The sequence below is a fragment of the Pinus tabuliformis genome, chromosome 5_2, assembly GCF_031772625.1.
Source record: "Pinus tabuliformis cultivar Carrire ecotype Pingquan chromosome 5_2, CPIR1, whole genome shotgun sequence".
Lineage (NCBI taxonomy): Eukaryota > Viridiplantae > Streptophyta > Pinopsida > Pinales > Pinaceae > Pinus > Pinus tabuliformis.
In genome coordinates, this window is record NC_142306.1 from 652,253,899 (window position 1) to 652,266,278 (window position 12,380).

General features: G+C 37.7%; 1 protein-coding gene across 1 annotated transcript in view; it reads right to left on the reverse strand.

Moving 5' to 3' along the window:
- Window positions 1-3,793: 3,793 nt before the first annotated feature.
- LOC149160741 (U2 small nuclear ribonucleoprotein B''-like) overlaps window positions 3,794-12,380 on the reverse strand; it is a 151,455-nt gene continuing 142,868 nt past the window's right edge. Inside the window, exon 5 of the mRNA XM_089436794.1 lies at window positions 3,794-4,526. Coding sequence (XP_089292920.1) covers window positions 4,236-4,526 — 291 coding nt within the window. The 3' untranslated portion in view covers window positions 3,794-4,235. The remainder of the gene's footprint in view (window positions 4,527-12,380) is intronic.

Below are 12,380 nucleotides of genomic sequence, written 5' to 3' on the forward strand. Positions count from 1 at the left end.
CGCTCTTCCTGAAGCTACATGCTAGCTAGGCCCATAACCTCTATCCAATCACAAGTTTAACCACTTGGGCTTCTCTCCACCATTGTTGCCACTCAACTGAAGAGGGGAACTAGGCTTTTCCCAACTGGTGCAAATTGTTGGACAAAATTGTTACCCTTTGGCCAAGAGGGCTAACAAAAAGAAACTTAACTCAAAACATACAAAAATAGAAAAAATGAAACTAACAATGATTTAAACCAGCAAACTACATTTCACAAATTGTTGTACATAAAACATGTTGATAGTCCACGGGACGAGAATTCGGATTCCTTTCATTAACATCAACTAAAATTTACATAGTATGCAGCCCCCCCTACCATTGCGGTAGGGAGGCTACCCTGCCTTCCAAGCTCTTCTCACACCCTCAAAACCCTACATAGTACTCCTTCCACAAAACAACAAACTCCAATCCCCACACCTCCTCAAAAACCCCTAACCATAAAAATTCAGCTTGAAACTCGAAGGGAATATTTAATATTTTAATGAAAATATCTAACTATTTTTCCATCCATGGCAACTTCAAATTCATTTCATTTACATTTCATGTCCATTTACATTCCATTTTATATGTACATTTATTTTTCATAATTAATCTTTCTAATGGTTGCATTCAACTTCCAACACATTTCCTTGAAAGATTTAAAATCAACAATATAAGGAATCAAATGATCTCTAACAGATTCCACATTGATGCTTATAGCCAAGATATCATCTTCTTGGAACTTGTCTTTCCCTGCTTGATCAGTTGGTTCAGTAACCAATCATTTTACAAGACCCAAGACCTTATGTCTTGCAAGAACAAAGTCAATTCTAGTCTTTGCTCTGAAGTTTGTGGTTCCCTCAAGCTTGTTTTTTGTCTTCATGAAGGAATTCAAGATGAAGATAGCCAATCAAGAAAAAAGATGCAGGATCTCAATGCTCTTTAAGGTGCTCTCAATGCTCTTCTCCTTCACCAAGGCTCTGATAACATGTTGATTTTCTAGATGCAAACAAGACGAGCAATTTTCAAACTGATAACTACTTCCAATGATACAATTTCACTTCTTTGAATCATTGTAATCATTAAGCAATTATACTTGAAAATTTCACCCATAAATTTCAATAGGGCAATAGAGATCACAATAAGACAATGAAACAAGAGACACCAAAATTTCCTGGGACAAAACCCCACAAGGGAGAAAACCCGATAAACTTTCCATATGAGAGAATTCAATTCATCAAATGTCCATCAGAATATTCCAATCAAAAAACCAACCATTGACTTCAATAATTTTCAAGTCAAAACTAGTCAAATGAGAGAGAAACTCGACACTTGCTCACAGTGAAAATCTACACAAGAGGGTGGAATTTCGGCTTGAAGCAATTTTCAAATTGATAACTACTTCCAATGATACAATTGGACTTCTTTAAAGCATTGCAATCATTAAGCAATTCTACTTGAAAATTTCAACCATAATTTTCAATAGAGCAATAGAGATCGCAATAAGACAATGAAACAATAGCCACCAAAATTTCTTGGGACAAAACCCCACAAGGGGGAAAACCCAATAAACTTTCCGTATGAGAGAATTCAATTCATCAATTGTACATCAGAATAGTCCAATCAAAAAACCAACCATTGACTTCAATAATTTCCAAGTCAAAACCAGTCAAATGAGAGTAAAACTCAACACTTGCTCACAGTCAAAATCTACGTGGAATTTCGGCCTGAGGCAGCTGGTCAAAGGGCCGAAATTCGGCTTGTAATTTCTACAAGTCAAAACCAATGAAATGAGAGAAAATGTCAACACTTGCTCACAGTCAAAGTCTGCACAAGATGGCCTGAGGCAGCTGGTCAAAGAGATGAAATTCAGCTTGTAATTCCCACAGTCAAACTCTTGGTCAACAGCCCAGAAACAAAGACAGGACTTCAGTCAATGGTAGTCAACAAAGCATAGAGAAATTGGCCTTCAAACCTCAACCAACAATTCGGACAAACAGCAGAGAACAAATCAAGTCAATCCTGGTTAACAGAAGTCAAATAGGCTGGTCAACAAAGATAATCCTTCTCATCGCACGTGTGAACAGATCTCTTTGATTGGTCGAATGAATGAGTGAGTTGATGATACCAAAAGAGGTCAACAAATGTCAACATATATGAGTCAAGAGAAGGGTTTTTGATCTTAGGGTCAAACCCCTTCAAGTGGAGGGGCCGACTAGTCCATTTGAGGCCATATTGGACAGCTGAAAAATAATTAATTTCTTCAATTTTGACAATGAAAATACCGATCAAAGCTACCAATTTCCAACAGAGGGCTTTAAACTATGACATTAAAAGCATCTTTCCTCCATATCTGTGTCTCCTCACACATTAGTTTCTTTATGGTGTTTATAAGATGCTATATCAGCCAATACTTTTGCCACCCTAGTTGCAGGCTAGAAGTTGCAAGTCCCCCTCCTTTTTAGGGGCATGTATATTCTTTTGTCTTGCAGTAATATATTTGTGAGTGCTGCTGTGTATGCGTCTGACTGAGAGCATTTTGTAAACAAATTCCAAGGTGCCATCAGGCACACGAGCCTGGCATCAGACTGAGAGCATTCCGTAAACAAATTCCAAGGTGGCATCAGGTACACAAGAGCCTGCCCTTATATAAACTACCGGTTGTTAGTTTAGAGTTATGACATTAAAATTTTTATTTTCTGTGCAACTCCTCGAGTAAACAAGAAGGAGAATGTATAAGAATATTCGGCAGATTTGGAAGTGTCCAAAGCCGCCAAAAATACACAGCGGTCATCTACCTAACAAGCAATAAATTCTGTCCAATTTTTCCACAATGGCAGTATGGCAAGAAACTCTATTAGCACAAGTCATTTTCTGCTTGATCATTTTGATTTGAATATATACCAACCACATAGAGCTCGATTTCTACTCAATCATTTTGATTTGAATATATACTAATCATATGACAGAAATTTTGACTTGTAATTTGTCATCAGATGTGACAGGTGAAAACCTTTACATTGCCAATTAATCCTTCTATCCATTCTTTGAAACCTTTGCATTTATCATTGGAGCTCTGCAAAAAAATATCTTTGAATACTTTTGTTATTATGACTGCCAAAGAGATTCCCTTACTTCAAATTGTTGGAATTCTCTGACTATTTATGTGCTCTATGGATTATATGAACTAGCAACCCTTAAAACTGCAATAGCATCACAAGCATGGAAAAGTGGGCATCTAATAGGACATAAAATATTAAAATGTGCTCAAAGTTAAAGTTACAACCATGAAAAGCAAAGGCTACGAATAGGCTGACTGGTCAAATATATTTGGCCAGGAACTACAGAATACCTTTGTCTTGCAGTAGTCTACAACTAGAATTTTTTATTAAAAATGCCCCAATTAAAATGCTACTGTCACAATACTATTTATTATACCAATCCACAAAACTACTTACTGAGACCATATATCTATATATATAATGCAAGAGTTGACCATATACCACCCAAAATTAAAACTCTCTTCTCAAATGTAATACTGTGGTTTTTTGCATAGGGTTTAACTTCACCCTTTTCCCAGCCATTGCTTTGCCAGGTACCTAAAATGAAATTCCTCTTGTTGGCATCAAGGTCCAGTTTGTTTTCATCAAATTGAAATGACCTCACCAATCAGATGATCAGCGTGTTTTTGAAAACATTAAAACCATTCTCAATACAAAATTACTGGAGGGTTAGATTTATAGAGCAAAATAGTTCTATTTGTCAAAAAAAATCTGTTTTGAATACTTTGTTTTCATCAAATTAAAATGACCTCACCAATCAAATGATCAGTGTGTTTGGAAGACATTAGAACCATTCTCAATACAAAATTACAGGAGGGTTAGATTTATAGAGAAAAATAGGTCTATTTGTCAAAAAAAACTGTTTCGAATACAGGGCATATTACTCATATACAAAATTACTGGAGGGTTAGATTTATATAACAATATAGGTCTATTTGTCCAAAATTTTCTGTTTCGAACACAGGGCATATTACTCATATACCTCTTCCAGCCGCTAAGTGAAGGTTGGAAGACAACTACATAAAACTCCCAATCACCTTCCCATAAACAAGGGCAAACGTGCTGGAAATTTCCTTGAATATTGGTGAAGAAAGACCTTGAAGGATGCCAGAGAGAACCATCCAAGATAACATCTGGCATTGTCAATTAATGAACTATTTCTTGGCATATGTAATAAGCATTGGGTTCTGGGGAGTTATCTTAAAGCCTTGAAGAGCCTGCATAGCTACTGATGCTTGCATTTCATCTCCATACTCCACAAAGGCAATGCCAGGCTTTGCCTCAATCATACGTACTTCCTTGAAACCAGGATATTGCTGGAACAACATCTGTAGCATCATAGTGGTTGTCTCATGGGGTAGATTCTGGATAAACAATATGCTGTTAGGTGGGGCAGGTGGCTCCTGTGAACTAGGCTTTCCATGTTGAAACTGAGATTGAGAAGCCTGCAAAACAATAAGAAGTGATTTATGAAATAGTAGATAAATCACATCAACTACAGCATCTAAATGAACTACGCAGAAACAACCATTGCAACAAAGTGACATTAGATGATAGGACCAGAACTGGCAAGTGCTTACATCGTGCCTTCAAAAAGCTCAAAACAGGCAAAACAAAATTTCACTTTTGCCTACTTCATCATGTAGAGACAATTTTAATAGAGTACTTATTTGTCATAATTAAACTTTATCAACTTCTCCATCGCCTCATAAGCAAAAAAGGAATTATATTTATATAAATTGATATAGAATCAAATTATTAATGGTTGATGACATCAATTTTGTCTAACAAAAATTTTGTGAGATATCCCTCTGAAAAATCCCGTGTGTTATGTATGCCACTTTATGTATCAAACCATGGGCATTTGCCACATGGTAAACCACCATCCCTCAGGCCTCCACACATCACTGGCTTGTAGTGTACCAACCATACTTTTGTAACACATGGATGCCATATAATTGACTTAACCATTTCTATCTGCAATGAAATGCAATTTACAGTTGTAGCTTGTTATCCAACATAATCCGAAGGGACTTCTGGAAATGATTGATATGCCTGGATGCTTGACTCAAGACGATGCGGAAGGCTAAAGTGTTTTCCATGAGTGTGAAGAAGAGTTTGAGAACCTCTAGAGCAGTAATGATTTTCTTGCTGTATATGAGGATCACCATCTTAGAAAACCTAAGCAACCCAAACCTACTATTATGTTGATGTTTGGTCATTGACAGTCCTGATAGAAAATTCATAGAAAGACATTTATAGGTGTACCACGGATGTGTGATTCGATATACTTCTCTATATCATGGTTCATATCATAGTTTTAAAACTCGGACTCAAATTTGGAACCCGCTGAGGGTCGACTCTGACTCAAACTCCGACTCGGCCTAGTTGATTTCAATGACTTGGTCTTTGTAAAAATACATTAAATATTTATTTTTTTATGAAAAAACATATTTTAAAGATTTTCATTCATGTTTCCAAACTCAAAGCATTAGAATATAGAGAGAAGACAACATATGATCAAAGTATGCTCATGAATATATCTATTATATCAAAATGGCACCCAATGCACTGTCCAATACATGTAATATATAGAGATCAGAACAAAAACACATAACCAAGGAGGCTCTAAATGGCCTCTACAACAAAACATCACTAGTCACTACTACTAGACAAGGCAACATCATCTGGCTCAAACTCTGAATCGGAGTCAAACAGGGAAACCCATGGCTCCTCTTCATCAAGATCTCCAATTGCAATTGTAGAAGTAGTAGCACTAGTACTAATTGCACACTGAGATAGACAAGCTATGTGCCTATGTCGTCGCTGAGTAGAGGAAGTGCCTACAACTGGACGACTTGGGTCGGTACTAGTGGATCTGCATTTAACTGAACAATCTGTAATGCATCCATCTCCAAGTCAAAATCAACATCAATGTCCTCATCAAGGTCTAACTCTGTTGATTGAGTCTCCACTACCCAATCTGAGGATGGATCAATACCTTCCAACACAATGGGATCTGTATCAAGTCTTTTTTTTAGCAATTGGCTGCATCTTAGCAGGAGGTTGTATTGGACGAAGACTAGGTCATTTAACCGTTTTTGTTCTAAATGTTTTCTCTTCGTGTGGATCCTCACAAAGACAGACCAATTGCGCTCACACCCAGAAGCACTGCAAGTTTGACTCAAAATACAGATTGCAAACTTCTACAATTGAGGACACTGGCTACCAAATGCCTCACACCATTGTGTTGTAAAAAACATAGTTGTGTAACGAGTTAGTTCAACAAATTATATCCAACTTTCAAATTATAAACAATTTAACAAAATAAGAATTTGAAAATTGAAATTATTTACCTAGCTCATCTACTTCCCTTGCAATCCTTGCTAGGTTTTTTCCAAAGGTACTTGTGGCTCTACTGAAACAAGTGACCTATTGGTGTATCTCCAGCGACTCACTCTCATCAGGGACCATGAACTCAAGGTACTCAATCAATCCATCTCTCACCTCCCTAGTCAAATCTTCTCCAACCAAAGCTTTATAATAATACCTTGGGTTCAGAAAAAACCCAGTTGCGTGAATAGGGCGATGGAGTTGATTGTTCCATCTTTGATCAATGATTTCCCAAATGGGCCCATACTTAGCCACTCTATCGTTGTATGTTGCCTTTATTTGTTCCTTTGCCTAATCCATAGCCTCATAAATGAAACCCACAACCAATCTTCCCCCATACACCAGTCGCAACACCTTAACTATTGGCTCAACAACTTTCACAATCTCTGCTTCCTTTTTCCAAAATATGTCATCAATAACTTTCTTTCTTACATCTTTGCCATCATGTTTGCGAGCCCATTGACATCCATTCCATTCATCACTAGAAAACATAATCTGCAAGTTTCTAAGTTGGGAAAGCATAGATTGCAATGTCAAAAAATGAGTTGCAAATCTAGCAATGGCGGGCCTAACAAGATCCTTGCCCCCTGTGTTTTTCCTCATCAAGTTCAAAATCCATGAGTGCTTGTAGATATACTTTGTTATGCTTTTGGCATGCTCTATAGTGTTCTTGATCCAATCTACTTTACCAATATCCTCAAGCATGAGATCTATGCAATGTGCAGCACATGGGATCCAAAAGATGGTTTTGTGTTTTTCCTCTTAACATTTTTCCAGCAAGAACATAGTTAGAAGCATTATCTGTGATGATCTGAACAACATTAGCCACCCCCACCTCTTCAACAACCTGATTCAAAAGTTGAAACAACAAGTGTGCATCTTTCACCTTATCAGATGCATCAACTAATTTTAGAAACATGGTTCCCTGTGGGCAAAAGATAAGAAAATTTATAATGGTATAGTTCCTTTGATCAATCCATCCATCTGACATGATGGTACATCCTGTTTTCACCCATGAGCTTTTGAAATCTTTCAAATATTCCTCAATGGACATAACCTCTTTTTGCAAAAGAGATCCCCTTAATTCATGCATAGTAGGGCCTTTGAAGTCCTTACCAGTAGCAAATATGGCATCAAACATAGGTTCATAATACAATAAATGGGCAACGTTGAAGGGGATATCAGCATCAAACATAGGTTCATAATACAGTGAACGAGCAGCATTGAAGGGGATATCAGCATCAAACATAGATTCATAATACAATGAGCGAGCAGCATTGAAGGGTATATCAGCATCATACCACCATCTAGCTATGTAATCACAAGCAGTTTCTCTCGATTCTTTCTTCCAATGGTCATCTAAAGTAGGCTAAATTTGACTTCTATTAGCTTGAGGACCATGTGCACTATTAGAGGGAGAGGAGGGTGTGAAATAACTTTTGATATCACCCTTCTTTTTAATTTTACCCTTAGCCTTTTCTTGATTAGACTCCAAAGAGGGAGGAACATAACGAAAGGGGTTGGATGCATCACTACAAGAGATAGATGAAGAGCCCTCATACCCAAAATTGGGGTTGGCAGCCACCATGTATTTTAGACTCATCTTCCTCCCTATTTCAGCCTCTTTCTTTTTGCTTAGCTTTTTCTTCCTCAAACATCTCAAATTTTTCTAGCAACTCCTTCCTAATTTCCCCAATCTGCTCTATTGGTGTTGCACATGGGACAATTTGACCTCTAATACCAGCCAAGTGTTGTTTCACCCTGTGAATGCCCCCTCGACCTTCCTTAAATCTTTTATAACAAAATTTGCAATACATTTGATTGTCAATCATCTCAACAAATGCCTAAGCAGCATCTTTCATTCTAGGAGCCATTTTTTTATATTTGGAATTGGAAATGAAAGGACAAAATTCTTAAAATGAAGAAAAAAAACTCTTCATTTCTTCTAGAAAAATTGATTTCAACCTCTAGATCTGCCAAAAAAAAACAAGGGAAAATTTGAGAACTGAAACAAAAAATACCTATAGCCTCCTCAATGTTGCTCCAAAATGTCGCTCCAATGATAGCCCAAGAACCTCCTCACCGTTGCTCCAATAACCAACTCCAACTCTTCACAAACTCCTCACAAATGCTCACGCAAATGCAATGAGATAGTTGTGACAAAATGTGATGGGTTTGGTCACTTTAATAGGCTTGGGAGAAGGGTAGAGGCATTAGGGAAAGAAAAAAACCCAATTTGGAGTCTGCCCTGATGCCTTTTTTTCCCATCGCTCAAATCGGCTGGTTTAAGTCAGGCTCAGCCGAGTTGGCTTGTTCGTTACCGAACAGGTCGAGTCAATGACCAACTCGGCCGATTCGATAACGGATTGGCCGTTGGACTGGTTAATTAGTAGAGCCGGCCCGAGCAGGGGTTTGGCTCGGTCTACCGGGTTGAATCTAAGGCGAACTGGCCTAGTTTTAAAACTATGGTTCATATTGGGTTAGTTGAAATATCTTTAACATGTTGTCAACATGTTTTTAAACCATAAAATGGCTTGTTACTTTTCATGTAATGGGTTCACCCCATGAATGTCTATCTTAGCTCACCATTCAAGACATACAAATGATTAAAATGGAATAGGTGCTTACAATGTATGGTAATCCAGTACCTTTCACTTATGTTGTGCAATGGCATATATAGGTTCAAAGCATGGATTGGAATATACCAATGTTATACAAGGGCATGCCCCCCACACTTCCCATGCCCTTGAGATAGTGGGGGCTGAAAACACATTTTGCCACTTATTAGGTATGTGATATAGTTTTTTCACAACTATCCCTATGTGTGACTTGTGCCTGGCACCACGGAGGCGATACCCCTGTTGAATTTTGTAGCTATGGTCGATCTTCATAATTAATATTTTAGCCCTTGAAATGTATGTAATAATGAATTTAAGACATGCATTAATTAAGGGGAGTTACATATGACATGATTGAGTCTCATGACTAAGAGACTCGAATTTCATTTTAATAATAATATAAGAATATCATAAAGAGGATAATAGTAGTAATAATAATAATAATATTGATGATGAAGTTAAAAATTAAACAATTGAGATTGATTTAGGACAAGTTAAGTGAATTTCCATCATGTATATATGATTATGAATTGATGGAAGGAGATTTACTATTTTTGGAAAGTCATGGTTGCAAAGACAGACATGACTTTCTAATTTTAGAAATTCACTTTAGAAAGGTCATAAATGAAACTCTATTCAAGGAGATTCATCCCATAGTTGTCAATTTTCAACACTCCCTCTCAGCCAAGGAGGAATTTCTTTCTGGTACAATGATCTATGCTATCTTTGCTTTGGAACAATGATGTTACAATCTAATGAAGAAGAATCATCATAGGGGAGATACTACCATCACCCTATACACACTTGTGGTGGTCGACTTGTCAACACATGACAAGGATCTCTCACATCCAAGGCTCATCCCTGCTTGGGTGGATCCACTTGTCAACACAAGACAAGGATCTCGCTCATACAAGGCTCATCACTGCTTGGGGGGTCCACTTGTCAACACATGACAAGGATCTCGCACATCCAAGGCTTATCATCCATGACCACCCTCTCTAGGAAGGGTCACATCTATTAGTCCAAGTTGTCCTCTGAAAACCAAGAAATTTCCTTTCGGCAAAGGCTTGGTAAGAATGTCGGTGATCTGGTCATCAGTCGCTATATGATGGTCTTACTGCTCCTCTTTGCACCATATTTGATCTCAATGTGTTTGGACTTGTCATGGAACACAGGATTTTTAGCAAGTTGAATCCCACTCTTACTGTCATAGTAAATTACTGTAGTATCCAATACTTGCTCAAACAACTCTCCAAAGGGCTTCCTTAGCCATATTGCCTCATAGCTAGCAACAATGTATTATGCTTCACTCGTGCTAAGGGCAACAAACTTTTTCTTTCTACTCATCCAAGATATCATGGCAGATCCTAAGTTGAAGCAACACCCTAATGTGCTCTTTCTATCAGTAGAGTTACCAGCCCAATCAGCATCAGAGTATCCATGTAGCCTTACATCTTCGGCAGTATATCTCAATCCAAGATTGATGGTCCCATGCAGGTACCTCAACACATGCTTTGTAGAAACCCAGTGTGCATGAGCAGGCTTAATCATGTATTGACTCAGAGTATTGACTGCAAAGCATATATCTAGTCTAGTGTTCACTAAGAACATCAGTGCCCCAATCAGTTGACGGTACTCAGAAGAATTAGCCAAATCAAGTCCTGTAGCTTTACCACAAAGCTTCTTGAAATTCATTTCCATTGGAGTATTGATGGACTTACATTCAGTCATGCCAAACCTTTCTAATAGTTTGACAACATAATTTCCTTGAGAAAGGAAAATCTCACTAGATTTTTGCCATATCTCTAGGCCCAGAAAGTAGTGCATCAAACTAAGATCTTTCATTTCAAATTTAGAAGCTAACTCCCTCTTACACTAGAGAATAAGAGGTTCACTATTAGTCAGAAATAAATCATCAACATACAATACCAAAATCAAAGGCATACCTTAAAGTAAAGATTTGGATCTGCATTGCTTCTGGTAAAACCAAGATTCATTAAGAAGCTATCTATGTGAGCATACCAAGCTCTCGGAGCTTGCTTCAAACCATAGAGGGCTTTCTTCAGCCTACACACAAGTTTTTTGATCATGTACTTCAAAGCCTTATGGTTGCTCCAAAAATACTTCTTCTTTAAGGAAGCCAAGCAGAAAAGAAGTCTTCAAATCCATTTGGTGAAGAGACAATCCTTGGTTAGTAGCTAGAGATACAATAGATCGGATGGTGGTGTAATGAGCAACAGGTGCAAAAATTTCGTCATAGTCTAATCCCTCTTTCTGAGAAAAACCTCTAGCCACAAATATAGCTTTATATTTTTCAATATTGCCATCAACGTCGTGTTTGATTTTATACAACCATTTAGAAGATACAATAGATTTACCTTGGGGTCTTGGAACCACTTTCCATACATCATTATGAATGATGGATTCATATTATTCATCCATTGCATAGTTCCACACTTGGGCCTTTACAGTTTCTTCAAAAGTGCACAGTTCAGCTTGAAAAATGTTGCTCATGGCTACAACATATCCTTGGGTTAGGCAAGGTTTCTTTCTTTCTCTGAAAGATCCTCTGGGATAAGCATGTTTATCATCATCTTGAAGAGTGTACCGAAGCCATAAAGGTCTCCTTCTAAGAGAGGATCCAAAGGATCCATGGGCTCCATGGGTTCATCAGCAGGATCAGATTTAGCTTCAAGATCTTCTTGTATTTCAAATACATCATCTTGACTATCAACATTAGCAGGAGGAAGAGGAGTGTCTCTTTCTTTTCCAAGAGTTGCATCTTTATCAAATATTACATCCCTACTAAATTCCATATTTCTTTGACCAGGTACGTATATTCTATAAGCTTTAGAATTCTCACAACAACCAACAAACATACCTTTGTTCCCTAAAGCTTCTAGCTTGTTCCTTGTCTCTTTTGGGACATGGAAGTAGACAGGACAGCCAAAGATCCTTAGGTGCCCAACTTCGGGTTTCTCACCAGTGAAGAATTCTTCAGGAGTCTTGTTGTTTAGGGCACAGTGAGCAGATTTATTTTGCACATAGACAGTTGTGTTAGCAACTTCTCCCCATAAAAACTTTGGCAATTTCTGATCATGCCACATAGCTTTGATCGCTTCCATGATAGTTCTATTCTTTCTCTCGACCACACCATTTTGTTCTAGGTTATATGGTACAGTGGTCTCTTTTTTTATTCTAGCTTCTTTGCAGAAGTCAATGAAATCACTGGAAGTGAACTCTCCTCCATTGTCAGATCTGAAAATTTTGATCTACTTTCTAGTTTGT